Genomic DNA, 26,912 nt, shown 5'->3' on the forward strand with positions numbered 1-26,912 from the left:
TTTTGAATTGAGGCTAGCCTCCCCCGGTGTCCTTGGAAAAGTCACTAAGTAGTAAAGCGATCAATAAGTGTCACATATATTTCCTGCTACTAGGTGTGTTTGAGTTGGCGTAGAAGCCCATCCTTTGAGGAGGAGAAGAAGGAAGAAAAAAGAGAATGTAAGCTTCAGGGCTTGAATTCGAGCTCACGCGGTTTTCCACTGTATAGTATACCTCGAGTATAGAGCGCTCAAAACTCGGCGACATCTAGAACGCAGATCACTTCCTTACTAGTAGATACAAGTCCCTGAGCATGCACGACATCCAGGAGCGACCAGTCCACCGGTGAATATGTTACATCCGCCGTGTATTACAGATTACTTTATTTTATTTTATCTATTGTGAATGAAAAGGGAAAATAAAAGAACTCTTGTCTAAATTACGCTCCTAATCACTCTAGTCTACCGGGAACTTTCAACCGGCCGATGTCATGTGACCTCTATCAGAAACGACTCCGGAACGCGTTGGACGAATCTCCCACCGACCAAACACCCCAACCCTAGCCCAATATGTGGAGGAATTCATTGACCAACACCTTGAGATCGGATCTCCCCCTTCTCCCGACAATTCGTTGTCTGAGGTGCCAATTCCACGGCACCGCGGCCCTCGCACATCTCCGCGCGAATGCCTCTCTCCGCAACTATGCAACGAAGAACAGCACCCCGAAACCAAAGGACGCCGAGGCAAGCCAATTATCCAAATCAACGACAAAGACATCCGCTCTCGGAAACCCCGCGCGCTCCTCCGTCCAATTCCAACAAAACCAACCCATAAGACAAACCCCCCATCCAAGCGATGAGAACTTCATACCTCCAACCCTGGACCGCCCAATCGGTACCGCCGCACCACCAGAGGCAGGCGAGAATACCGGCGTCGATAGCCGCAGCTACCGCCAGCGTCGAGACGACTTCGTCGACTATGATACGCACATCAAGCGCCGAAAGGAACTGTACGTACCCTGTCCGGTGACGAATTTCCTGAATTCCGTTCTACCTCGAATCCAGAAAAGACTAGCTGGTAAACTAACAATATAACCATTTTCCAGAACCCGACAAGTCGCCAAACCCTACTTCCGCGAATGGTCCAATCTCCGCTTCGCAGAAGGAAAAACCTTCAAGTCGAACCCACGCCTCTTCCGCTCCGACAAAGCCCTCTACTTCCCCAACATGCGCGGCACAACCCTCTCCTCACCAAAGGATCCGCAAGACACCACCCCGGTTCTCGAAGGCAAAATCACCATCGTGAACCTATTCTCCAGCGTCTGGGCCGAGGGCCAAGTCGCAACCTTCACCGGCGCACCGCTGAACCCTAAGCTCTCTGAAATTATTGCGGCCGGTGGTCCGCTCGTGCAGAGGGTGGATATTAATCTTGAAGAAAATCGCATGAAGGCTTGGCTTGTGAAATCGTTTATGTGGCGTATGCGACAGAAGTTGCCGGAGGCGCAGCATTCGAGGTATTTCCTTGTGCAGAAGGGGTTTACGGAGCTTTTGAAGGAGGCGGTTGGGATGATGAATTCCAAGGTGGGTTATGTTTATCTTGTTGATGATGCTTGTCGGATTCGTTGGGCTGGAAGTGGTCCTGCTGAGCCGGTTGAGTTGGAGACTCTCAATAATGGGTTGCAGAAGTTGATTGCGGAGAAGAAGGCTGCTCTGCAGGCGGAGAGGAGGTGATCTCGCCAGATGACCGGGGATGTTTGGTACGTTTGGGAAGAAAGGAACTACTTAGGTCTACCGTCTGGTAGGGTGAGATTTCCTGGGTACGATATTTGCTGCGATGCGGCTCCCCCCCTCTCCATTGCCTTTGTACATAAAATAGAGAATGTATAATAGAACATAGACGGACGCCTTTTACAGGTCAGACCAGGTGTGCAAAAACAACGACAAAATAACAAAAGAACGGACTTATCGCCATTACTATCAAGCAGCGACAAAGGTTCCATAGGCAATATAATATCCCGACCCCGAAACGCCAAGTGTATGAGACAAACCAAACCAAGAAGTAAAGAAACAAGAAGATGAACCTCGAGAAACGCTAGCTGCAGCAGAGAGCAAGTAGAGGCAAGATGGAAAACGCATTGCAAACCATTTAAAACGACAGGAGGAAAGAGAAAGAAAAGGAACCCCCCAAAATGAATAGGAAAAGAGGCCCAGCCCATTCCCATCCTATTCCATCTAGTGGAAGTATAACAGCATCAAGAAACAAAGACCGATAAAAACACCAAGGATGATAGAATCGCGTCTTTTCTTCGTCCCAATCTTGCCGATCAGATAGTTTATACCAGGCACCTGGCCCGCTGCGCCGACAATTCGCCGATTAACGCTGGCCAGAGTTTCACGCTGTATGCCGAAACTCTCGTTGATGGAGTATGCCTGGCTGAGCACGCCGTCGATCATGTTGTGGCTGTTTTCCACATGGCCCCGCTCCTCCAGCATGTAATCTGCCTCTTCGGCATTGGGGTTTGAGGCGCGGTATGCGTCGATGTCGGAGCGGACGTTTGATAGGAGGTTGGCGCGGGTGCGGGAGTCGGCGATGGCGTTTTGGAGACGGCGGAGTTCGCGGCGGTGGTCTTGGAGGATTTCACGGTGGCGGGAGAGGTAGTTTTGTTTTAGGGCTGATGATGTGAGGGTTGCTTCAGAGTCGAGGAGACGGGTGAGTTGGGCGACCAGGGAATCTCGCTGGAGAGGGTGTTAGCTTGCTGCGGTGCTGTTCGTGGGTGATAGGGAGTGGGAGGTTGGCGGCGTACCTGTTCGAGGAAGTCTTTTAATTGAGACTCTAAGCGGAGTTCTTCTTCTGTTGGGTTTGGTGGGGGTTTATTGAGTGCGGCAAATTGTGCGTATGTGTGAAAGAGGTTCTCGGTCTGTTTGAAGCTGTTAGTCCTGTTGTCGGATAGGATATAGGATGGGATCAGGTAGAGTTGAGTTGAGTGTGATAGGGAATGATCGTACCTGGGTCTCGAGCGACCGAGTCTGTTGGCGCAGCTGCGTCCATCCGGAACCGGTGGACGTCATGGTGTAGGGGGGACAAACGGGAAATCGAAGATTAAATCACAGAGTAAACGACGAGTCGGCGCTGGATGACCCCGGACAGCCAACGTCAAGGTGAGTGCGGAGCTAACCGTGTTGGGAGGGTGAGTGCCTTGGTGCCTAGGTGCCTGAATTGTTGACTGCCTGAGTGCCTGAGTGCCTTACCCCACCGCCCTGAGTTCTGCCATTTCCCACACTTCCGCACTTCCCACATCACGTGCACGCTTAGTGTTGCAACTCGCTTAGCCCTAGTCCCACAACCACAATTTGATCCGGCCCGTATTGAAGACCGATTTCTCAACGCCAAACAACCGCACATACAACAACGCCACGATGGTATGTCCGCCTACCACGATCAAATAAGTGCTCTCGAACTGATTCATGTCGTTTTTATAGTCGTCCAAGGTCAAGGCTGGTCAGCTCTGGGGCAAGAACAAGGAGGAGCTCTCCCAGCAGCTCGAGGAGTTGAAGACCGAGCTTAACCAGCTCCGCGTCCAGAAGATCGCCAACGGTGCTTCGGCCAAGACTCTGCGCATGTGCGTATTCGATTCCGATCCATTCCCATTCCCACATACTCGATTTTGAAGAAAAAGGGGATCATTCTGCGAAGACCGGGGATTGTGCAAGTGCAAGTGCGATTGGGCGGCAACCACGAAAATTTCATCAGAACGCAAAAACACCACGAAAGCGACAACGGAGAATATACAACAGATATCACATCCATCACCACTACGCTCTGCACATGCACAATCCCATCGAATCGCAAATTCCCCATAAATCTCAATCTCGAAAACCCATATCCCATCCACCCACACTCACCCACACATATACACCCCAATACAATCACTCCAGGTCCAGTCATACTAACATCTCGCCCACAGCCACGATGTCCGCAAGTCCATCGCCCGCGTCCTGACCGTCATCAACGCCAACCAGCGCGCCCAGCTGCGTCTGTTCTACAAGAACAAGAAGTACCTGCCCCTCGACCTCCGCGTCAAGCAGACCCGCGAGATCCGCCGCCGTCTTACCAAGCACGAGGCTACCCGCACCACCGACCGCCAGCGCAAGCGCGCCATCCACTTCCCCCAGCGGAAGTACGCCGTCAAGGCCTAAATGTCGTCTTGTTCGTGTGTGGCTTGCATTATGTGTGTGTGTGTGAAGGATGATGGGAGTTTGCCCTTGGACTACATAAAATTTTTCTAAAAAGAAATCCGAGTGGCCGGGGTCGTTTTTATCTCTTTTTTTGTGACACTCCAAAAAATGGAAATTTGATTGTGTATCTTAGAAGGATGCAAATCGACTCTTATGACATGAATTATTAGAAATTTCCCCCTTTACTCTGCCAATGCCTTGCCTTCGATGTGACTGCAGCTGTTGGTCTGGTTTAGTTGGTTGAGCTATGGAGTAATACTAGTAGTAGATTCACTATGGTCATGCAGAATATTGCCCCTGCGCCCCTCTCTTGCTCATGGCCCGGTCTGGGCGTTGTCGTTCAAGTACTAGTAGTCGCACCGTCAACATTGAACCTTCAACCTTCAAAAGGCACTTGGGCATGTCTCCGAGGTCCATGTACTAGTATTCTTGACTCGTTTTCGGAACCGTGATTGGGAAGAACACTTAAATCTTGCCTTTCAGAAAGAACCATATTCTAGTACTATACACCCTAGCAAATACTAGTGCAGAAGGCATCGAAAGAACGAACATACATGAAACTATAGACGCTAAGACACCCAAAGCCCACACCAACGCTCAACCTCGAACCTCAACTAGCCCGATCCCATGACAGCAGGTGTCCTCGCCCCCTGCAACGACGAACCACCCCCAACAGAAGCCCCTGGAACCGCAGCACCAGCCTCAGTTTCCAACATCCACATCCCCCCACAAGGACAAGCCCGAAGAAGATTCAACTTAACAAGCATCTTAAAATAAGGCAACGACCTCGGCAACGACGTATCCCCCGAAACCTCACAACACCTCACACACCTCCTCCTCTTCTGCGCCTGAAGAATCTTCCCATCCCTCCCCACCGCGAGCGGCGGTCTGAGAGGAACTTTCTTAAGAATATCCACATCACGCTGGCGTCGATACAGCGCTGTCCGCGCATCGGTCCCAAATCCAATCCAGCTGTAATCGTTCAGCAGGATGTCTTTGCGATTGATTTCTGCTTTGAGCGTTGGAACGGTTTGGCGGAGGAGTGTTGCTACGGCACTGATTAGGACTGGTGGGATTCGCGCGCTGACGAGAAGTTCTTTTTCTGGGCCTGGGCGTTCGGCGTCGCCGAAGCCGGCGCCTTGGTAGGCGTGTTTCACGGCGGAGTCTACGCCTGCGAGGAACTTTTCGTAAACGTCTATCCTCACGGGTGAGTTTTCGAGGACTTGGCAGATCTCTGTGTAGTAGATTCTTGAATCGTTGGATAGGGTTGCTGGGTTTGTGTTTGCGAAGCCGGCGTGTACACCTCGGAGGCCGCGGCATATGAAGCGTAGGAAGGCACGGGACATGCTAGAGAGGAGGGTGAGGAGGGGGATAGAGGTTGTTGATTTAACTGGAGCTGTGTTAGTATATAGCTGGGCGTGGTAGATGTAGGATGGGTGGGACTTACGCTTCTGAGTAAATGCTTCCTGGTCATTGAAGACATCCTCGAAGTCAGCGGCTAAATCCAAGATCTCGCTCAGGACGAAGTGGGAGAAATCGAGTGTCCACTTTGCGTTGCCTAGAATCATGCGGAGAATTTCTGAGAGAATGGCGTTAGTTGGCAAGTGATGTTGACGGGAAATTTGCAGGCCAACGTACCTGGATCGTAGGCTTCATTTGGTGATCCTTTGGTGTGTTGGAAGAAGAATGCGAAGAGAACCGAGGCGTGGCGGAGTTGAATGACTGCCCAGGGCACAGAGGATGCGAGTGTGCGTCGTTTTAATCTCCCATTGTATCCCAGAGCAGCCTGTAGGCTCAAGCACTTGGGTATATAAGGATGGGTCATGAGTTTTTCTTGATCAACGGTGAAGTTGCAGTTGACCGGCAATGCGCGAAACGTTTCGGTGATCAGTGTCGCTTGGCCGTCTGTGGTTTATGTCAGTCATGGTTTAGGCTGTTAAAATATACTGTGACAGGGAAACTGACCTGCTGAGAGCTGCCTCAGGGCGACCATGAGAATATCATCCGTATTGACGTCTGCTCCACAGCCGCGGCTGAAGGCGAGTGTAAGGGCCGCAATGGCAGAGGAGAATTTACCTGTGGTAATCAGTTAGTCCTGTAGATAACAAATATCACGAGTGGCGCCATTTAAAACATACTCTCATCGTATAAACCCCCAGCAGACCCAAAGGAGTGCTCCATTAATCGTAGTTGTGGTTGTCCCTCGGAGTTCAGAGAAACTGCTGCGCAGGAATTCGGCGAAAAGCTGATAGCAATTCCTATCAAGAAGCGAATGGCATGTCAGTGAAATTGTTAAGTGGACAGCTTTTACTGAGGAAATTTACCTGGCGTCTCCATGGGATACTGATACCCAGCCTGGGCCAGACAGGTCACGGTACTCCCGTCATCCAACCCATTAAATATCGTCATACCCCTTGTGTCGTAGAAAGAGATTGAACTGTCATCGTGTGTGACGGCAAGAGCGGTACCGTGTTCTACCATATCCACAGAGATGATATATCGATCACAATGGATGTCTTCCAATCGACGGAGCTCCATTTTGGACTAGATAGCATGTCAGCCAGAATCAAACTTTCCGCATAAAATGTATGCCTACCTTAGGTTGAAAATTGCTTTTCTTCGACGGAACTTCGTCAAATTTGGGATGGAAGGCTTGCGGTGCTGATTCGAGGTGCCACCGGACAATCACACTTGGCGGCCCTTGTTGATCCGGGTAATCAGGTGTGGCATGAAGAGGTTTAGAGAAGACAGCCAGGATCCACGGGCTGGAAGTGGATCCTTGTTGACCGTCGACTTGACCCGACATGATCTCCAATCTTGTTAATGAGTATACAGTGTTTGGAAATGGCAGTGACTGGGCCATTTGCTCATCGACTCCTCTGTCGATGTTCAGGAAGGGACTAGGCATGTCCACTTTGCACTGAAGGATACGAAAGGAAGGTAGAGGGAATTGATTTGGATGTTTGGCCTGCGTTGGGTCCCATTGTGGTGGGTTCCAGTTAACTTGTACTCGGTATAAGCAAAGCTTTTGGCAGACTGAGTATGTAGCGACCAGAATTCCAGCTAGAGAAGAAGTTGTTAGCTGTGTGCTACAGCCCGATGAGCTTGGGGATTAATATACCCTGAGTTGCGACCATGGACGCGTGCGTTAGCAGTCTATCTGAGTAGCCGGTGTTCTTCAACTCGGCCGGCAGTTCTGCCCATTTGCTGTCTGGGTTCTGATAGATGAGCCGCATCTGGCCCGCTCGGGTCACACAGATCAATGCGCCTTTGTTGGCGGGGTGAAAGGGACCAATTGGACGCCGGCGGAACGGCGAATATGTCCATCGACCACTGACTTTGGTAGCCTGATGGAAGGCATGGACCTGGATGAAGTGTTAGGTGGTGGCGGGGCTAATTGTGGTAGGTGGTATAAGTTGGCAACATTGAGGTTTGACTTACAGAGCGGGTTGTATTGAGCCACATCATACCAACAACCTGGTTGCTGTCGTCACTGGAGTCAAGCATTGCTTGCCGCAGTCCAGTGATACTGTTCAGAGCCATCGAGATGGAGTAGATGGAGACCCGGCCGAGACAGTCGACGACAGCGAGCTCGGAGCCGGTCTCGTTGCAAGAGAGATGGACAAGCCGGTTACCATTATGGGCTTCTGTGACGGTAGCCAAAAATGACTCCCCGCCAAGCACCCACTTGCCATCCGAAGGACGGCACTGAAGATGGCGGACACTGACCCGAGTGCCATCTGGGGAGATGTAAGCGACACAACCAAGGCGAGACCAGGTAATCTTCCTAGGGTGGGTCAGTCTGAGGACCAGAAAGAGCAAGGACGGGCAAAGGCAATATGTATCTGTTGAATATCTGCCAGAATAAAGAGTATCACTTACTGGCGAGATCCTAGGAGACGCATCTCATCGAGGCACTGGGCGAGGCCTTTGGCGGGCATCGGCATGGACATGGGCACGGACACGGGGGGTGGCAGCCCCAAGCCCAGGGAGCTGGATTCGCCAAAGAGATCATCAACATCGATGCCCCCCTCCATGATCAATGGCATAGTGTGGAGGTGGGACTGGAGGGAAAGTTATGACATGCGCAGGAGAGGAGTCAGCCCCGCATGGCTCTTGAATGCTTCGCCGATCGACGGAGTACCGGCGGTTGTTGATACGGGGAGGGATCCGCCGAGTATCAACCGGGGTTCAACTTCAATGGAGAGAAAAAAAAACCAAAAAAATGTCGTAGTGATGATAACAGTCTGGGGATTATTGGGGCAGAGAATATGTGCAATGTAATGCAGTCCAAGGGTCTAGAATAAGAATAAGAATACGAGGAAGAATGGGCCTGGAACTATCGATATTCGAGGGCGTACCTTCATCGCTGGATGTCTTGTGTCACATGATGCTGCAAAGAGAGTGTGCACGTGATGCGTAGTCCTGCCAACGACTCCCAGCCAATCACAGCAGAATATTTTCCCCACATCAGAACCCACCAATCAGCATCGAGTACTCAGCATCGAACTGTCAGGGCCCCAAAGAGAAACTCGAAACACAACAATATTGATTCACACGCGAGAAAATAACAAAATCGAAAGTGTTCAAAGGATCGTTTTTGAAAATGAATGAAAATGCTATATATAGATATCGATTGATATACAACACATATCCTTGTAGATATAACATCAATATTCTTCTCGTCCCCCCTTCCCGTAGGCATTTCCCCCTAAGATTCCATTTCCCCCAATGCTACTTCGCATCGACGCGCATCATCGAGTGAGCCGACCTGGCTGTCCCGGGGGCATACCACCGTTTCCCTTCCCGTTTCTCTCTCTCTTTTTTCCCGCAACAACCACATTCCACTCTCCCCGTTTAATTCCCGTGGGTCACAACACCGAGCCTCTTTCTGCAATATCAAAGGCCCTTTTCTTCGGCTGACCTCATCGCATCTCCTCCCACACTTCCCATCTCTTTCCACTTCCCACACCTTTTCAATCCCCAATCTCCTTCCTCCCTCCCCCTCCTTCTCCCTATTTCCTCCATTATTCAACCTGGGGTAATTCGGTTCCTACATGATTTAATTATTCGTCTGGTCATTTGTCTGTGTGATTTTCCAGGGAGAATAATCCCCTGCTTCCCGCAGTTCTCCGACCTGTTCAACCCCTGGGCCCTTGGTCAACCTCTATCATCCCTCCCCTCTGGCCAGGTGTTACTCCTCCACCATCCATTTTCGCCATGTCTGCAGATATTTCCGATGTCTCGAGCGTCTCCGATTTGAGCTCCTTAGCATCATCTCGACTGTCAACGCCCGAGCCAGAGTTGCGGTACCCGACCCCGTCCTCCTCGCAAGATGCGGAGGATTTGCCCTCGACGCGCCAAGACTGCCCGCCCGCGAAGAAGAAACGCCGCCGCAACCCTCTCCCCAAGGAGCGCACCACCCAACACCTTTCTTTCTCCAGGTCCTCAGAAGATCAGTCAGATCAGGTCCGATTGCTCTTTGACACTCTTCGCTACCAAAAAGACATCGTCGTCATTGCTGGCGCCGGTATCTCCACCTCTGCGGGTAGTAAGTTTTTCATGTGCCGCCTTCCCACTTTGGGATCCCCTCTCCAATCATACTCAACATACTGTAAATCTTGGACCAACTAACCACCACATGTATAGTTCCGGACTTTCGTTCCGAAGGTGGTCTTTTCAAGTCTCTACAGCAAAAGCACAAATTGAAAGCTTCCGGCAAGCTCCTCTTTGATGCTGCCGTCTACCAAGATGACGCTTTGACCGCCCCCTTCCATGAACTGGTTCGGTCGCTGTCAGAGGAAATCAAACATTGCAAGCCCACCAAATTCCACGAAATGCTGGCAAGTCTCGGTTCAGGAAATCGGCTCAAGCGTCTGTATACTCAAAATATCGATGGCCTCGAAACCTCGATGCAGCCCTTGAAATCCGAAATCCCCCTTGGTGGCACCAAGGGTCGATGGCCCGTCACCATTCAACTACACGGCAGCATCGAGAAGATGGTCTGCCAAAAGTGTCGCCATCTGCAAGATTTGGAGCCGAGTCAGTTCTGTGAGGCCGATCCGCCCGATTGTGAAGCCTGCTGTGACAACGATACAGCCCGTCAGGCCACCGGTCAACGAAGCCACGGCATCGGGCGCATGCGACCGCGCATGGTTCTGTATAACGAACATAACCCCGACGAAGAGGCCATCACCTCTGTCATGAATGCGGACGTCAAATCTCGCCCCCGTGTCCTGATCGTCGCTGGTACGAGTCTGAAAATTCCTGGCGTCCGTCGCCTTGTCAAGAGTCTGTGTACTGTCATCCGGAGCCGTAAAGACGGCGTCACCATGTTTATTAACAATGAACCACCTCCCGGCAAGGAATTCGATGATTGCTTTGACCTGATCGTCCAAGGAAACACAGACCAGATCGCCGATCTTGCTCACCTTCCACCGCACACAGAGGTTCAAGACGAGAATTGGGAATTCCCAGAGCCGGCCTGGCCTTCCACATCCGAAGAGGAATCATCAGCATCCGATTCTGAGCGAGAGAATAAGACAGCCAATATCTCTGTTGTCATCAGTACTCCGAAGAAGCGCCCTCGCAGTGATACCGGCTTAATGACCCCTTCATCCAGCCAGGACGAACAACCAAATCTACCCGCCGCCAAGGCTGTCAAGACAGCCAAGGGATCAACTGCCAACCCGGCGAGTCGTGGCCTCAGCCTCAACGAAGTTCTCAAGGCAGGGGGTACAAATACTGCTCCAGCCAAGGGTCGCAAGAAGCCCGCCGCTTCAACAGCACCCAAGAAACGTGGCCCCAAGCCCACCCCGGCCAAGAATGCTCCCATTACGAACTTCAGCAAGGTCTCCAAGCCGAAGGCTGCTCCAGCTGCTACTGCTGGCAAAAAGAATCCTCTCGGCACCGCACGCGGCAATGGTCTCCCCAAACAAGGTGCCATGTTCCCAGGCCTCGTCAAGAAAGCTGGTGTGCAGGACGCCGCTACCATTCCCGAGGTTGTCTCATAATACCCTTTTTGCATGACACCGGTCTGATTACACTTCATGTTCCGTGTGACCCTTTTCATGAGCTTCTCTGTTCTTTTCACTTCTCTCTCCGTATGATGGTGCATGATTTCAAGATGGCGCCGGGTTCTCTTCTTTTTTATCTTCTTGTTCTATGATTCCCCATGCTGATTTCATGGATGTTCTTCTTCATGGCCATTTTCTACTGGATTTGCCAGTCTTCCTCTTTTTCTGTCCCTGCTTCTTTTCGACCTCTTGCACTGTTTCTTTCGAGACTCTTCGAGCTCGATCGTTCAGCCTTTTTCGATGCATCTGTCCTTGAGAAAGATACCAACGATAGATTATGGTTTCGTTGCATGGGTGGCGTTGGCTTCGGCTTCGGCGTTTGTGGGCCCTGGGTGGCCTGTTCGAATAACCATTATCTGGTTTTATGTTTTTTGTTTCTCCTTCTATCTCCTGCTGGAGTTACTGTGCCGACATGCGATGGGTGGATGATGTCCGGTTACAGATGAGTTTACTACATGTGGCGGTTAGTCCTGTCGGAAACAGTGATAATAATCCTACTTATTTACGACCATCAACTTTTCATCCGTTCAAGACCAATGCCTATATGCCTGCGTACTAATACTAGTAGCCCCTACTATTGCCCTTTAACCACGAAGCCATTTATTGCAACCCCATCAGGAATCCCGCCTAAACCGGGTACGCAATGGAAGCATCAAACCTGAAGCAACTAGATGAAAAACCTCAAGACCCATTTCATGATTATATATAGTACAGCAAAGAAAAAACTCTCACTCTAGCGGCCAGTGCCCGGTCGCTACTGTTTAGCCCAATCCCAAATCATTATGCAACTGACTCCCAGGACCATCATCATCCTCCGACTCCTCATCATCAGGATCAACATGACGACGCTCCCCATCCAAATCCTCAACCCGATCAATATCCTCCTCATGCCCCTTCTCCTCCTCCCCATCCTCCTCATCCTCATCCTCCTCTTCCTCTTCCTCCTCCTCATCTTCATGCTCATGCTCCTCCTCATCCTGTGTCTCATCCCCATCAACATCTCCCCCATTCTTCCCCTCAGAATCCCTCTTCACCCTCTTCGCAGGGTTATCAGTCATCTCAACATCATCATCCTCGTCCCGCGCCGCCGCCGAAGAACCAGTACCGGCAGCAGCTCCAGCTCCGGCACCGGCAGAGGCAGTGTCCCCTTCTTCGGGTTTCTTCGCCTTGCGCTTTCCGGCCTTGATATCCGTGTACGCTTCGAGCTCGGCTTCTAGGCGGGTGCGGAAGGAGTCGAATTCGAGTTCTGAGAGGGCGGCGAAGACGTCTGCGGGTGCGACGGTGCGTTTTAGGGTTGATTCGTTGGCGCTGGGTGGTTGTTAGTTTAATTTTTTTTTCTTTTCGTTTTCGTTGGAATGGTCCGGGGTGGGGTTTTGAGGAGAGAGTAGCATAGAATGCAATGAAACGTACTGTGAGGAGAGATATGACACGAATACAGTGGCGGCTTTTTGGATCGCGAGAACAGCGTCTTTTTGGATGGTTGTGTTGGGTGGGAGGACGGATTTCGCCAGTCGAATTGTTAGGGAGCGGGGGAGGAGATAGTCCTGTATAGTTGGAAACGCGGTCATTAGTTTCGACTCTTCTTGTTGCCTCTTGCAGGATAGATTGGTCCTGGTCCAGTTCCAGTTTCCATCTACCTGTTCGCGGAGCGGAGTGCTTACTTCAACGCTAACGCCAGCCTCTGCCCGCGCCTTCAACTGCTGCTCTGTTGCGGTGATGGGCTTGTCAGAGCTTGTCTGCGCTTGCGGCGAGAGCTGGATTGATTCATCTGGGTCTGCGGGCGTCACGGAGGACGTAGATTTGCGCGGAGGCATTTTTGATTCGGTTGAGCCTTATCCCCTTGGGACTGGCTGGCCTTGTCGCTTTAGTTTAGTTGGGTTTTGGCGGGCAATTCGTCGGTAGTGGGCTTTATGTCGATGCTGAGTCTGCTTTTGAGATGACCTCCTGTGTTGGAGTCGATGTTGTGGGGGGATTTTTTGGTCTTGGTGGTTGGTTGGGAGGGGAGGGTGAGAACGCGAAATTCGCGACGCGGTGGGCGTGGCGGATGTGGGGACGATGGAAAAGGTGTCGCTATACACCGCATATCTGGGTCTCTGTCGGTTTGATGGCATTTACAGGTTGCCTAGTAGTGGTATTATGATATAAGTTTTATGATTCGTCTTTTTACGTCTCTAGTTCCATACAGTACGCAACTACTAGTACTCATCCGAGTCCACGCCCGCGGATATAGAATGCTGAATTGCAAGGATATATACTACCACTAGTATGGAGTCAATATGCACAATCGTTTCTATAAAAAAGGATCTTGAAATTCAGCCTGAAGTTTAAAACAGCCTTCGAAGGTTGATTTTGTACTCAAAAATCAGCAGATAATCAAAATACCTACATTGAAAACAATCCTCGTCAAGAGAAAGACCTGGATATAGCTAGGAGTGAGCGAATTTGCAAGAGATGGCCGAAATAAGGGACAGATAGATAGTACAAGGTGCCTCAAGACGATTCGCGTTGTTTCGTGTAAACAGAAGCCAGGTTACGTAGCACTTTGTCATTATTTGGACCATACCTTCTTTCTGATTCTTCCAAATATTCCATTTGCAGGGCCTCCGCTTCCTTCGAAAGATTTTGCTTGTGACAAACCCAAATCAAATCCGTCAAAGTTTCCAGGTCAAGAAACTGACCATTTTTCATTCTATCATAAGCTTCCATGGTATGGAATGCAAGGGCTTTGGCTTCTGATCCGCGAGCTTGTAGTGTATAGACCACAGCTAGCTCTTTCATCATCACCACCGCCGCCTCAGGATGATTTCTTCCGTGATCCTCCTGAAATATCTCGAGCCATTTCTTTTGGAATATTTCGGCTTCTTGAAGATGGCCCGATTGCCAATAAACTTGCGCGAGGCTGGTTATGTTGTAAGTAGTCACAGAGTCATTCAGCCCAAAGACTTCCAAGCAAATTTTCAAAGCCTGCTGAAAGAGACTCTCCGCTTCTGACCATCTTTTTTGAAATTTGTATATCTCTCCGAGGTTTTTCATGATAAGCAATCTTAAAGATTTTGCTTGCCCCATCACCTTCTTGGTGTCCTCTAAAGCTTCAAGATTCATTTCTTCTGCTTCCGCCCATCGAGACTGACACTGGTACATCGAAGCAAGCGAGAACTTGGCCTTCAAATTGTAAGGGTGAACTTCCGGGAGGACCTTCTTGTCGATTTCTAGTGACATTATCTGTAGTTTTTCCGCCTCTTGATATTTGCCCTGTTGGAGAAGCGCCCATGAAAGAATGGCGAGAATTATACTCGTGCGAAGGCTTCCAACCCCCATAGATAGCTTATTATCAATCTCTAATGAGCTTCGAAGAAGTGCTTCCGCCTCGAAAAATCGATTGTTCTCCACCAATATCCTGCCCAAAATTACCATGTCGGCGAGCGTTTCGGCGTGCCCCGGCCCATGGAGCTTAGCAAAAGCGCAGTAAACTTCCTTGGAAATAGTTTGAAACTCATTCTTCAAGCCAAATATTCCATATATCAAACCCATATAGCCTTTACTCATGAGTGTATGATCGTGGTTCGAGCCGAGTATGGCTTCCCTCGCGGTGATAACGGCTTGCAAAATTTCCAATGAGTCACGATATCTTTCTTTTTCGGCCGCATAATTTGCCGCGTTGTCAAGTAAAGTAGCCCAGGTAGATAATGTACCCTCCGTTACAGGCCGGTGCCTCAAAGCCGATTTTGTGTGCGGGAATAGCACTTGACATCGTTCCCAGTCTTCATAAATCTCAGTTGGGAACTCGACCGCGAGAATCTTGATAAAGTGTTCTTTCCACCTTTCCAGATCCCCGTGTTTTTCCAGCCAACTTCTTGTGGCCAGCTGTACTAGACTGTGCATTTGGAAGGTTCTCCCATCTGCATTTGGAGAAATGAATAAAAAATCCGTCAGTATCTGGAGATCATCTTCAAATTCATCACCCGCAACTGAATCAGTATCGTTTTCGGACTCTGGGTCGATTCGAAGCAAGATGTCCGGAATTTCCTGTCGGTCACAAAAGCTCGCCAGAGATAAGATGTCTGCTGCTGAGGATCTAATCCGCTGGACATGGTTGAAAGAAATTTGCCAGGTATCCATGATCAGGTTGGCTGCTTCGTGATCTCGAAGTGGATTATTTGGCTCTGTTTTCAGGAGTCTAACTCTCTTTCGGTCGTTTCGTTCAAACTCCTCCAAGTACTGCGTCACGGAACAGCGCGCTCCCCTTTTGTTGAGGTACGCCACTGCCTGTGCAATAGCCAAAGGCATATAATCTAGCTTATCAATCAATTGACATATATCGCCGGGCTCTGCGGGGACCAAGAGTTTCTTCTCAACGAGTGCCAAAGCGTGAGATTGCTCCATCGGCTCGACGAGGATGATATCTCTCTCATAACCCAACTTCAAAGCAACCTCCTTGCTCCTTGTAGTAATTATGATGGAACCACTTTGAGATCGAGGCAAAAACGACAAGAAAGAATCAAGTCTGGTTCTCTCATCACCCCGAGAGCCGTCTGTGTGTGAAGGAACTTGAACGGGTTGGTCAAGGAAATAGTCATCCAGATTGTCAATCACCAGAATCCATTTCCCTTTCCTTTCATCCTGAAGCCAGTTGCAAACTAATTGAAATATGTTCGATTTTGGATTATGGCGACCGGGAATCTTCAGTGTCTCTGCCAGTGATAGATAGTCTGCCTCAAATCGAGAAGGATTGCTCGCGTGTATCCAAAAGACCCATGTTCCTGGGTCTATTTCTCGGACTTGATAGGAGTATTCGACGAGTAATTGACTTTTTCCGACACCACCTAGCCCGACAAGAGCTATTCGGGCCGATTGTGAGCTTTTCTCGCGTATTTGGGATAGGAGGGTACCCCTATTGACGAATTCTGGGTCGCGGTTGAACGGGACGGTGGAGCAGGGACCTGGAGGAGTTTCTGGCCGTTCTGGGGGTTACACGAATGCATTCTTAGCTGCTGCTACAAACGCCTTGTATCAGCTAGGGCATGTTATAACTTACGTGGAGCTAGATATATTTCGGCGTTGACTGAACCGTTGTTAATTCCAAACTGAAATCCCTCGTTTAGGCCACCAAATGAGGTTTCAACCAGTCGGTCCATAGCTAGGATAATATTTCGTCTAGGATTCAAGTCTCCAGTCCTCGATGGACAAGCTCTTTCGGGTATATCTGAGCTCAAAGAGCAAGGCAGAAATGCAAAGATTCAATCTGTCGAGCTGATCAATATCAGGTGACTGCATCGCCCCGCGCTAACAGCGAGTCAGAAGAAGCTTGCAGGGGCCATAAACCCTTCACTGCTTACCATTCTACGGATGGCAAACTATAAGAAAGAAAATGTAGAACAGAAGAAAAATGTAGTAGGTATGCTTATTTAAACTCGCTGCCTCTTCGAACTAGAAACATGTAAACGCCCACTTTTTGGTATCCAAATCCAAAACAAGAACCGATGACTTCGTAACTGGAGCTTAGAGAGACGGATGGAGGAGGAATTCCTTTTTTTACTCAGCCATCGCATCATCGTCACCCTCGCCATTACCCCAAAGACCCTCGATCTGGAACTCCTTAGCCCACTCCGTAACAACCTGGGCCGTAACGACTCCCTCGCCCGGAGCGGTCTCGGCTGCAGCTGCAGCAGGAACAACGGACAGAGCAGGGGCATTGGCCCAGCCTTGGATCCGACCATCTCTCCAGTCGTTGACGACGGTCATAGCAGCACTCTCGATGTTGGGGATACCGCCCTTTCCGAGACGTCCACGCTTGCGAGCAACCTGGACCAGGAAGTCGGTGGTCTTGTCACCGTTGGTGGGGAAGAGGGAAGTGATGCCGTAGACTTCGAGCATCTTGGCGATCATGCTCTCAGAGGATGATAGACGCTTGATAAGAAGGTTCACTGCCGGAATGGGGTCCTCGATTTGCTTGGGCGGGATGGCGTTGAGCAGGATCAGGCGGGCTTGCTCGTTCTCCTTGGACTTCTTGCCGGTCTTGCCGTTTGAGCTGGGGAAGACGATTCCGGGGGAGTCGATCAGCTTCAGCTTGTTGTCCAACTTGACGGAGCGCATGTTGGTAGTGACACCAGCCTCGGCGCCGGTAGGGCAGGCATTGCTGGAGCCCTTGCTCAGGCGGGCTGTCAGGGCGTTGATAACGGATGACTTGCCGACGTTGGGGTATCCGATGACACCGACGGAAATGGAGCGCTTCAACTGCTTGCTGTGGGCGTAGGCCTTGAGAGCACGGAAGAGGGTCTCGGAAGTACCCTTGACGGTCAATTGCTTGTGGTCGAAGGAGTGGGCGTTGCCACTGCCGTTGGAGGCCTTCAGAGGCAGAGTAGGGAAGGATCGGCGCAGGTGGAGGAGCCAAGCCTTGAGAACGGGGGGAGGGACAAGATCGATCTTGTTGAGGATAAGAATGAGACGCTTGTTTCCAGAGTCTGCGGCCATGATCTCGCGTTCAATCTCCTTCGAGCGGGTGCCTTCGGGGTCACGGGCGTCGAGTACGTACAGCACCACGTCGGCGGCCTCAGTCACAGACTTGAAGACCTTGTCGAATTGGCGCCGTGAGCTCTCCTTGGAGGGGTTCTGTGCGTCAACGAGGTCGGGGGCAGAGTCGAAAGTGATTCCACCCTCCTCATCATCCTCATCCATCTCATCCTCCTCGTCGTCCTCCTCCATCTCGTCATCATCGTCGTCGTATTCGGTAGCGCGGGCACGTGCAGAGGCAAGGAGGGCTGCCATTGGGTTTGAGTCGTCTCCGTCTGCGTCCATGGTATCATCCAACATGTCATCACCGTCTAGGTCTACCTCGATCTCCGCCTGATCGACATCGACACCCTGGGCCTTCTTGGCCTCGATCTTGCGGGCCCGAGCCTCCTCACGAATGCGCTGTTGCTCCTCGGCCTTCAAACGCTTCTTCTCTTCGATCTCATGGAGAAGCTTGTCCTTGAAGGGGAAAAGGCTAGGAATGCCGGGGTCCTTCTTCATCTTAGACCGCCATTCGGGGTTCTATAGAAGAAAAAAAATGTGTAAGCATTGGGGACCGGACAAATGCGAGAAAATGCCCAATTAAATGAGCATATGAATATCAGGATCACACACCTGCTTCGCAAGCTTTCTGTTCTTCTTTTGTTTGGCAACAGCGGCCTTTTCAATTTTGTGCCGCAGGCGAACTGGGACCCGCTTGGAGCTTTTGCCTGTTGCATGTTAGAGGTACTGTGGAAAAAGACAAAAAAAACATGAAGGTATTCTTGGGGCCATGGGTGACATACCGAACTTTGACTTAGTGACCATCTTGCCGGTATATGTGGTGACTGGCAGAGATGAAAGACAAAGTGCCGTATCGCAATTGCGGTACAGTCTTTCCTCGAAAAAGTTGAGCGCGGTCGGCGATCGGCGTTTCTAGTTTTTCCGCTTATCGAAATTCAATCCCGGAAAATAAGATTGGCCGATCGCCGAGTGCGTGATGGCGGATACCTTCCAAATCAGGCAAGCCAGCCGCCGGACATTGCGACTTCCTTTTGGCAGACTGTTTCTCTGCTCTTTTCTGTTCTGTTCTTTATAGACTCTTGCATATCTCTACTTTCCCACGTCCTGACGACTTTCTTTCCTTTCTAGACTCTATTAGACTCTTGTCTTTTTTCTTCTTCACTTCAACAACCTTCCGACCAACACCAAATACTTCCCCCACATCACCCCTCCCCCACTATGTCTCCCTCTCTCTCCGCAATCGAATCTTTCTCTGCGCCTGCGCAAAACTTCACATTCGATGGCATTCTTTCAGACTTTGATGGAACGATTGTGGACTCTACAGCTGGTATGTCGGTCTTGGACTACTATGGGCAACTATGGGGGCATGCAGTGCGATCAGCAACTGACTATATATCTTCAAACCAGCCATTGTCAAGCACTGGTACAAGTAGGTGCAATCGCAAATACAACGACACGTCTAGAACTATATCGACTAACCCGGTCTTCTCGCAGAATTGCAGCCGAGCTAGGCGTTGACCCCGAGGTTATCCTGGCCACCTCCCATGGCCGGAGAAGCATCGATACAATGGCACTCTACGACGAGTCAAAGGCCAATTGGGAATGTACGCCAGACCCTGACACTCCCCTCCTTCTACAGTCTATACTAACCACCACTACCTCCACAGACGTGAACTACATCGAAGGCCGCATCCCCAAAGAATACGGCTCCGACGCCAAAGAGATCCCTGGAGGCCGTGACCTCCTCCGCGCCCTCGAAACCTCCGGCGCAAAATGGGGCGTCGTGACTTCCGGCACACGCGCCCTTATCGACGGCTGGCTCGAAGTCCTCGGCCTCACACACCCAGAGAAACTCGTTGTCGCCGAGGACGTGCCCCTCGGCAAGCCGGATCCGCGTTGCTACCTCCTTGGTCGCAAGCAGATTGAGCTGGAAGATCCAGAGTCGACCTCCGTTTTGGTGCTCGAGGATGCGCCGTCAGGTATTAAGGCTGGAAAGGCTGCTGGGTTCAAGGTTCTTGCTCTGGCGACGACACATTCGTTGGAGCAATTGCGTGCGGCGGGTGCGGATTGGATTGTTGAGGATTTGAGGAGTTTGATTGTGACGGGTGTTGTTGATGGGAAGGTAAATGTTGAGATTCGGAATGCCTTGCAATAAGTTTTGCATTTGGTTTGAGTCTAATAATGTTGCCATTCTTTTTCTTCTCTGGACGACTTGTTTCGTTTCATCTCTTTTCGCTTCGCTTTGCCTGGAATTGCCTGGCCTGGCCAATGCCGGGTAGTATCTACTGCCAGTACTCTGTACAGACCTGCTAAATGTACATACGTATGTACCTGGTCTCCTTTTTTTGCTAGTATGTCTGTGCATACAGTATGGTTGGGACGTCTTGGCTGCAGGGGCCAGAGGCGGAGACTACGCTTTTGATGATCTGGTTACACAGCATAGACAGGGTTGCAAGAAACTGAGATAAACGTGCGCACAGGTTGTACAATCTGCGGCTTTTTTGTTTTGCTCCCTTTCGCTTGGGCTTTCGGGACTCGGGAGTTCGGCCTATTGGTGCGGTGTGCTTCATTTTGAATTCTGTACTTTTGCCCGGCCTTACTTCATCCGTGGCACCTTGGTACCTTTTTGTACTATCTTATGCTACGTAATAACATGCATGACTCCTGAAGGGAGAAAAGATATTCCACAATGATGTGGGCGTGGGTGTGCCAGTGGGAGATCGTCTCTGATTGCTGAAGACACTTGGGCATATAGCGGCGGTAGCTATGGGCGGAGGGCATGAAAAGCACCTAATTCATTTATCCACCTGGCCACTAATAGTGCCGGAAATTCAAGTTCGGATTTTAGTTCCACCTGCGCATCCGATTACGTTGGGGTTGCAGGTTGCACAATGTTGCCTCCGGGGATCGTGACTGGACTAAACTACTAGTAGAAATGCCGAGATCCCAACACCATTTATGAAACACGATCGACACATCATCAGCCTGTTGATCAGTGCGTGATATACTTAGAGCCAGTCACGAGCTTGTATCCAAGTTTACATTGCTAGGATTGCGGCGTGAATGGTGCGAATAGGAGACTCGGAGGTTTACGTTACATACGATTGTACTATCTCCTTTCCAGGAAAGAAACTTGAAGCCTCGATGTAACTTTATGCGTGTGATGGATGTATGTATGTCTGTATATACAAACAGAACAGGAACAGGGCGTGATGAAGCAGGCTTGTGGCCGTTTCATAAACAAGGATAGAATGCCAAAGGATGTGGAGTGCGTATAAAGTAGGGCCGGCCGGGCCAATCCAAAGCCCGTGAGGCTCGGAATTCCTAAACTCTTTTCTTTTTCTGGAGGGTCACATCTCGCAAACCGGCCTGCATTTCATTCCCGACCCAGAAACCACCGTCGTGGGGCATTGTGGCGGTTTCGTTTCGTTTCGTTTCGCTCTTTGACACCAGCAGGATTTCGGAGAAGTCCTTCGAGCTGATCCTAGAAAACATCCTTGCACATCCGAGTCCTTGCAGAGAGGGCCGGGCCAGACCTACATACATATACCATGCACATAACGACAAAGCTGACCTTGACAAGGCCAGTCAACGAGCTTATGGGAATGTTCGAAGTTTGGCTTGAGCCTTGGCTTGGACCTAGGTGGCTTACTACTGCAAGCAACTGCAGCGGTCTCCGTGATGCAGAGATCAGGGACACCCCGGTAACTAGCTGCGAACGACAGTTCATGCAGGGTTGGTTTTGTTTGATTTGGCCACCCCGATGAACGGGGCGAATATTAGGACGAGATCGTCCCGAATTCGACGTCACTCTGCTCCCTTTCCCTCCGAGTTCGAGTTGAGATCGAGATTGCCCAGCAACCAGTAACCACCAACTAGGGCCGTGTCTGTATGTGTGTGCGTGCGTGTTCACCTGAGTAGCTGCGGTTAGTGCACATGTGCTAGTGGCGAGAGAGCACTGGTAGCTACGAGTACATACATACAAACATACATACAGCAGTAGGTTATGTACTGTAGTACAGAGTACTTACGTAGTGAGTACTCGGTGTATGTAAGTAGAGGAAATAAAATACATCGGGTCCGACTGGAGCTGCAGACATCTGCAAGCCGATCCAAGAGCCGTTCACGAGGGTATTTTATGCCCCGGCAACGAAGGCCTTAACTGTACGAGTAGCTGTGATTTGTGCAGCTACAATACGTACGGTACTTATGTACGGTATACAGAAGTTACAGTCTGTACTCACAACAAGACAGGACAGACAGGACAGACAGGACAGGACAAGTCCAGCCGACAGGGCGTGCGAAGTGAAGCGAAGCAGTGCCGTGCGGAGCATTGGGACGAGACGGGAAACACGAAGGAAGACTTCCTATAGGATAAAACTGCCTGCAACGGGCGGAGAGCTGGAGCTGGAGCTTCCCCAATCGTCCAGTTGCAGAGCTTCTCGGTGAGAAGGACATGCAAGGGGGACGGGCGGGGAGATTATGATGAAGAAGAAAGGAAGGAAGGAAGGGTTGCATCTGCGCACAGCGCGGTGCGGTGCGGCGCACGGGTCGGAAAATGCTTCTCTCTCTACATACGGAGTAGGTAAAACGCAGACTGCTGAATGTCAGAATCGATCGGGTTGTCAAGGAAGTACGGATACTGTGCAGACTGTAAAAAGCGGGAGAGATCTCCACCACCTGCTGTCCAGATCTACCTACGGTAGCCAAAAGAAGGCGTCTTTGGTGATCACTTGGTGATCATTTTAGCGTACATGTCAACGCCTGCCAGCCGACTCGTTCGTTCATTACCTTTACCTCTCATGGCATGCGTGATGGCGGTGGTGGCGGATGCACCTTCATCACATACATGAACAGAGTTTCTGTTTCTGTTTCTGTTAATCCTTTTGCTACAGTACCTTGTTTGTTTGTTTTTTCTTCTTCTTTCCTTTTGCTCGGATTCCGATCTGGACCACAGCATCGGGTCAGCTCTGATTTGAACGGCAGTGGCAGTGGCAGCAGTGGCTCGAAAGGAATCCCTGCAGGTAGAGTAGCGTATGAAACTCCCGGAATTAGGTAGGATTGTGGCGCTGAGACCTCGATCTCCTTCCCAGATCATCGTGTTGCATGTGTAGCGTTTACCCGGTACTTAGCAAAGAAGAACCCTCGCGCAGATCTAGTCTACCCAGGTTGAGTCTTGACAAATAGTTGGTCGCGGGACAATGGCCTGGGACCCTGACAAGCCCCTAGCAGTGCATTAGTTTGATACGTATGGAGCACAGTAGCTGCATGATGATATCTGCGCGGGACATTGCGCACCGCCACAGGCAGATTCCGAATCCGATTCAGCTGAGCCACAGCCACAGCCAAGGGAAGGGAAGGGGTTGTGTTCTGTTCTGTTGTGGGCTGTGGGTTTAATTTAGGAAGAGGGGTGGTGGATGGTGGTGGATGGTGGATCGATCACATTTCAAGTTTGCGCTCGAGATCTCAGCCACCGCGCGCACTATTGTCACCGAAATACTCCGAACCCGCTGCAGAAAGGGAGGGAAAATGACGAGTCAAGTGGGTGGGCTATGTATGTACTGTAGACGGGCCAGATGGGTCTGACCAGACAAGAGTCCGAGTCCTATTCTTCCTTTTTTTCGCTCGTTCTCGCTGGCTCGTTCTGATCCAGGGGTGACCAGGCACCAAGGTACGGATATACAAAACTGTATGTATTTATGGAGTATGGACGGGGTATCTTCTTTACGGAGTACCGCCACGGCCCATCGCGGGCGGCGCTTGAGTACTTGGCGCAAATCGGTGTCGATTGCTGCGGACGGGGAAGAGGAGTCGGGTTGAGTCGATCTGAGTCGATCTGAGGATCCCCCAGGCTATGCTCTGCCATGCCAAGCCGTGACGTGATATTTCTTTAGGCATCGACAGGACAGGCCAGAGCAGTACAGTACAAGACCCGCGAGAGAGGGGGCAAAGCAACGACGGGCGCAAATAAGTTTCTTGTCGTCACACTTGTTCATCGATCATGCTGGTGCGGAAAAGTCGGGGAATTTTCTGGCGATCATTTTGGGGCCTTGGGCCTTAGTCTTGGTTCTATTTCCCTTTTCTCCCCTTCCTCTGGGTGTTCCGTATCTGCACCGTGCGTTTTTGGGAGGACAGGGAGGAGGGAGGGGACTTGCTTTAGCCGACGAAAGCATGAATACACACTCAGAGTCTCCGATATTTGAGATACTAGGATCCGCCGCAACGGTTCACGCCAGATCCAATCAATAGTCGGATGGGGGCGAAGGGATCCGAGCGGGCGCGTTGCAGATCAATCCAGGGGGACGTCAAGTGCAGATCCTCCCTGGGTGACGGAGTTGGCGGAGATCACATAACGAACGGAATACGGTATAGTGGGGGGATGGAGGGATGGAGTGACCATGCACGCCATGGGATCCGCAGGGATTTCCATAGCACCGACCAGGTGGGGGTTTCCATGAAAATGTATGGAGGTGATGGAGTGATGAAGGTGGTGGAGGGGGGTCATTCTCGATTTGGCGGGGACTATCTGTCTACATCGAGAGAACTACTGGTCTTTGAGGCTTGGCTATACTCGAGCTAAGGAGTTGAAATTCTGGCACCTCGGGTGACCATGTGCGCAGTGGATCCGGCTGCTCGCTGAGCCATGGTCCCAAACTCGTGTGGAATGGTGATGAGTGGTGGGTGATAAGTGAAGGTTGACAATTGTCCACTAGCACTCGAGTGACCGAATGAGTTAGATGTGATTTGCAACATGATAGCCGCCCTACTGCACGTGAAGAAGGAATAGGACTGACGGCGATCATCAGTCAAGTCGATCACGGCATCGTCACTCACTCCACGGCTTCCGGCCGTGACTGCCATGGAGTTTGGATGGTGCGATGTGGTACGGTGCATCCAGGACGTGCGCTGTTTAGAGTTCGCAGCTCTGGAATTCGAGGGCACGGAGCCCCGTAGCCACGTTGTCTGCTCCATCGGATTGACGTGGATCTACTCTTACCTAAATAGGATCCTTCTCGAGATGGCTTCCTCCATTTTCTCCGGGGAGAGAGAGAACTCCCCCCACTCCAGGTCCCCGGACGGACTATGAGTGGTGCATCGACTCGATCAAACGGAGCCTAATGGTGCATCGGATGTGCTTCGGGTAGCAAAACAGCAGATCGCCCTGAGGATCACCAAGAGGGGGGTAGTAGAGAGAAGGTAGGTGTGTGCTTTTTGCCTTGAACAAAGGTTCTCTTGGACCGGGACTTCTCCCCCAATCCCAATTTTATCCGTACAATGCCGGACTATATGGAGCTCGAAGCACCAAAACTTGGGACAGGGTACGAAGTATCGGGTGGCACGGCACATACATACTAGTACATACTTACCATTTTATCCGGATTGTGAATGATCAGAGCGGAACATGGCCGACTCCGTTCTTTAAGGTTTCTAAACAGGGGGTGCTGTGCAACGTTTTCCTGTCACGAAGTAGATCACGAAGCCGGTGAAGGTAGGTAAGTTCGTGGAATCGACGTCAAGGATACGTATGCCTGCCCGGAGAGCGGCATGAAAGGAAGATCCAAGCGACCGTTGAGAGAAAGCTGGGATGATGCAGCGAGGCTAAGGCTCGAGCGTTTTTGACGTTCGATCGAGAATACACCGCAGGGTCAGGAAGGCCAGTCTTGAGGTCATTTCCTGCAGGCCCGTAGGTCTAAAGGACGACCTCGAGTGGGTTGCATGTGCGTCTTGCTGCATGAGGGGCAAGGAAGACAGGGCAAGACAGGGCAAGGCGAGCCAGATATTGTGGCGTAACCCCTCGTGACTTGAAGTGCAGGGAGCCTCTTGATCCAGGGCGTTTAGCGCCGAGTTGACCAGGGCCAACCAGACTGCTGGGCCGGCAGAGTCACGATTTGTGTTACGCTGCGGGTCAAACAATGGAGCCTAGGAAAATCGGGAGAGTGTCACTGAGGGGAAGGGAACCGGCCGGAGGGGAGGAGGATCAGGGGGGAAAAAGCACGAAAAGGTAAAAAGGGCCAAGGGCAAAGAAGAAAAGGGAAAAAACGCCAAACAAAGCTCGTAGATCCTCTGGAGAGATCAGCAACTATTGATGTTTAGCTCGGCTTGGCGGGCTGCCAATCCACTCCCAAGGCTGGAATTTTGCAGGGTGATGGTGTCGGGTGGGCACGCTGACAGATAGCTGACAGACAGGTTGCTTCAGGTCTCAATAGTGCGTTCGGGTCGACATCATCGATGCTCCGCATGGTGATCGGCCCTCATCGTCGAGCCGGGGAGCGCATCCGATCTCGTCAGACCCAGTCGGTCGGAATTGTGGCAGGGTGTTTGGATGTTTCGAAAGGGGGAGCTCGTACTCGACGGGAGAAGGGCGCCTTTGCACCCAATGGGCGTGAATCATGCAGGCCCAATCACCGTGACGACGTACCGCAGTGCATGGTTGCAGGCTGTGGCTCGAGGCTCTGGTTCGAGGTTTGGCATAACGCTGGACTGACTCGTGGAAGGTCAGAGCCAAGGACATACTGGGGCATACTAAAAAGGAAAAGGCAAAAAATAGAAGAAAAAGAAAAAGAAGAAGAAACAAAATGATCCACGACCATGACCCACTAAGCCTGGAGAGCCGAAAGTCTTCAAGTGAGATGGAGAATGGACTCGAGAGGACGTGAACTGACGCTAATGCAGGAACTGGAAAGGGAAAGGGAAGGGAGACAAACCGCGTGACGGTAAGATTACCACGGTACCATACGCGGGAACTGTACCCGGGCGCCATATCCTGGGTACCTGAACCATGGATCACTTGTTGACTTACTATAGTATACCCCGAGTACGAGTATATAATACTTGTACTCTTTAGTTTCACCGTAAGCATAGAGTAGTACTCTTATACTGATCTGCGGATTATATCCTGCTGATGAGTATGTATGTACTAGACTTTGTGCGTATCTCCGTGACTGGAGCAGGAGCAGGTGGACCGGCATTCTCAAACAGCGGTTGGATCTAGCGTTGATTAGCATCCCCCATGTGCTCCGGCGAGATCGGAATGTGTGCAGGCAGGCCAGATCCCAATCGCTCAGCTATCTCAGCTGAAAGCTAGGATACTACGGAGTACATACTGACATG

General features: G+C 50.9%; 10 protein-coding genes across 10 annotated transcripts; 4 read left to right on the forward strand and 6 right to left on the reverse strand.

Moving 5' to 3' along the window:
* Nucleotides 1-546: 546 nt before the first annotated feature.
* On the forward strand, nucleotides 547-1,707 carry N7509_012555 (mitochondrial ATPase complex subunit ATP10; the record flags this gene model as incomplete). The annotated part of the gene is made up of 2 exons (XM_056637192.1): nucleotides 547-986; nucleotides 1,083-1,707. 2 exons carry the CDS (start codon nucleotides 547-549, stop codon nucleotides 1,705-1,707), a joined length of 1,065 nt encoding a protein of 354 aa, XP_056483222.1.
* A 501-nt stretch (nucleotides 1,708-2,208) lies between these two features.
* Nucleotides 2,209-3,045, reverse strand: N7509_012556 (putative vesicle transport v-SNARE protein Gos1; the record flags this gene model as incomplete). The annotated part of the gene is made up of 3 exons (XM_056637193.1): nucleotides 2,209-2,712; nucleotides 2,781-2,894; nucleotides 2,983-3,045. The coding sequence occupies 3 exons, from the start codon at nucleotides 3,043-3,045 to the stop codon at nucleotides 2,209-2,211; spliced, it is 681 nt and encodes a 226-aa protein (XP_056483223.1).
* Nucleotides 3,046-3,393: 348 nt separating this feature from the next.
* N7509_012557 (60S ribosomal protein uL29) lies at nucleotides 3,394-4,173 on the forward strand (the record flags this gene model as incomplete). Its single annotated transcript, XM_056637194.1, has 3 exons — nucleotides 3,394-3,396; nucleotides 3,457-3,596; nucleotides 3,942-4,173. 3 exons carry the CDS (start codon nucleotides 3,394-3,396, stop codon nucleotides 4,171-4,173), a joined length of 375 nt encoding a protein of 124 aa, XP_056483224.1.
* Nucleotides 4,174-4,826: 653 nt separating this feature from the next.
* Nucleotides 4,827-8,261, reverse strand: N7509_012558 (mediator of RNA polymerase II transcription subunit 16; the record flags this gene model as incomplete). The annotated part of the gene is made up of 10 exons (XM_056637195.1): nucleotides 4,827-5,602; nucleotides 5,660-5,791; nucleotides 5,851-6,117; nucleotides 6,178-6,288; nucleotides 6,351-6,470; nucleotides 6,537-6,756; nucleotides 6,809-7,275; nucleotides 7,334-7,577; nucleotides 7,654-7,999; nucleotides 8,095-8,261. 10 exons carry the CDS (start codon nucleotides 8,259-8,261, stop codon nucleotides 4,827-4,829), a joined length of 2,850 nt encoding a protein of 949 aa, XP_056483225.1.
* Nucleotides 8,262-9,432: 1,171 nt separating this feature from the next.
* Nucleotides 9,433-11,225, forward strand: N7509_012559 (putative SIR2 family histone deacetylase (Hst4); the record flags this gene model as incomplete). Its single annotated transcript, XM_056637196.1, has 2 exons — nucleotides 9,433-9,763; nucleotides 9,862-11,225. 2 exons carry the CDS (start codon nucleotides 9,433-9,435, stop codon nucleotides 11,223-11,225), a joined length of 1,695 nt encoding a protein of 564 aa, XP_056483226.1.
* Nucleotides 11,226-12,049: 824 nt separating this feature from the next.
* On the reverse strand, nucleotides 12,050-13,102 carry cbfA (uncharacterized protein; the record flags this gene model as incomplete). Its single annotated transcript, XM_056637197.1, has 3 exons — nucleotides 12,050-12,596; nucleotides 12,699-12,832; nucleotides 12,950-13,102. The coding sequence occupies 3 exons, from the start codon at nucleotides 13,100-13,102 to the stop codon at nucleotides 12,050-12,052; spliced, it is 834 nt and encodes a 277-aa protein (XP_056483227.1).
* Nucleotides 13,103-13,853: 751 nt separating this feature from the next.
* N7509_012561 (uncharacterized protein) lies at nucleotides 13,854-16,423 on the reverse strand (the record flags this gene model as incomplete). Its single annotated transcript, XM_056637198.1, has 2 exons — nucleotides 13,854-16,249; nucleotides 16,324-16,423. Coding segments are annotated over 2 exons (2,496 nt in total), but the record flags the coding sequence as incomplete, so codon positions are not given.
* A 397-nt stretch (nucleotides 16,424-16,820) lies between these two features.
* N7509_012562 (GNL3/Grn1 family GTP-binding protein) lies at nucleotides 16,821-18,605 on the reverse strand (the record flags this gene model as incomplete). The annotated part of the gene is made up of 3 exons (XM_056637199.1): nucleotides 16,821-18,320; nucleotides 18,414-18,508; nucleotides 18,584-18,605. 3 exons carry the CDS (start codon nucleotides 18,603-18,605, stop codon nucleotides 16,821-16,823), a joined length of 1,617 nt encoding a protein of 538 aa, XP_056483229.1.
* Nucleotides 18,606-19,019: 414 nt separating this feature from the next.
* N7509_012563 (HAD family hydrolase) lies at nucleotides 19,020-19,956 on the forward strand (the record flags this gene model as incomplete). The annotated part of the gene is made up of 3 exons (XM_056637200.1): nucleotides 19,020-19,128; nucleotides 19,209-19,230; nucleotides 19,296-19,956. The coding sequence occupies 3 exons, from the start codon at nucleotides 19,020-19,022 to the stop codon at nucleotides 19,954-19,956; spliced, it is 792 nt and encodes a 263-aa protein (XP_056483230.1).
* Nucleotides 19,957-24,377: 4,421 nt separating this feature from the next.
* Nucleotides 24,378-24,662, reverse strand: N7509_012564 (uncharacterized protein; the record flags this gene model as incomplete). Its single annotated transcript, XM_056637201.1, has 1 exon — nucleotides 24,378-24,662. The coding sequence occupies one exon, from the start codon at nucleotides 24,660-24,662 to the stop codon at nucleotides 24,378-24,380; it is 285 nt and encodes a 94-aa protein (XP_056483231.1).
* Nucleotides 24,663-26,912: the final 2,250 nt, after the last annotated feature.

The sequence above is a fragment of the Penicillium cosmopolitanum genome, assembly GCF_028827165.1.
Source record: "Penicillium cosmopolitanum strain IBT 29677 chromosome Unknown utg000011l:1.0-3548175.0:1.0-3550911.0, whole genome shotgun sequence".
NCBI lineage: Eukaryota > Fungi > Ascomycota > Eurotiomycetes > Eurotiales > Aspergillaceae > Penicillium > Penicillium cosmopolitanum.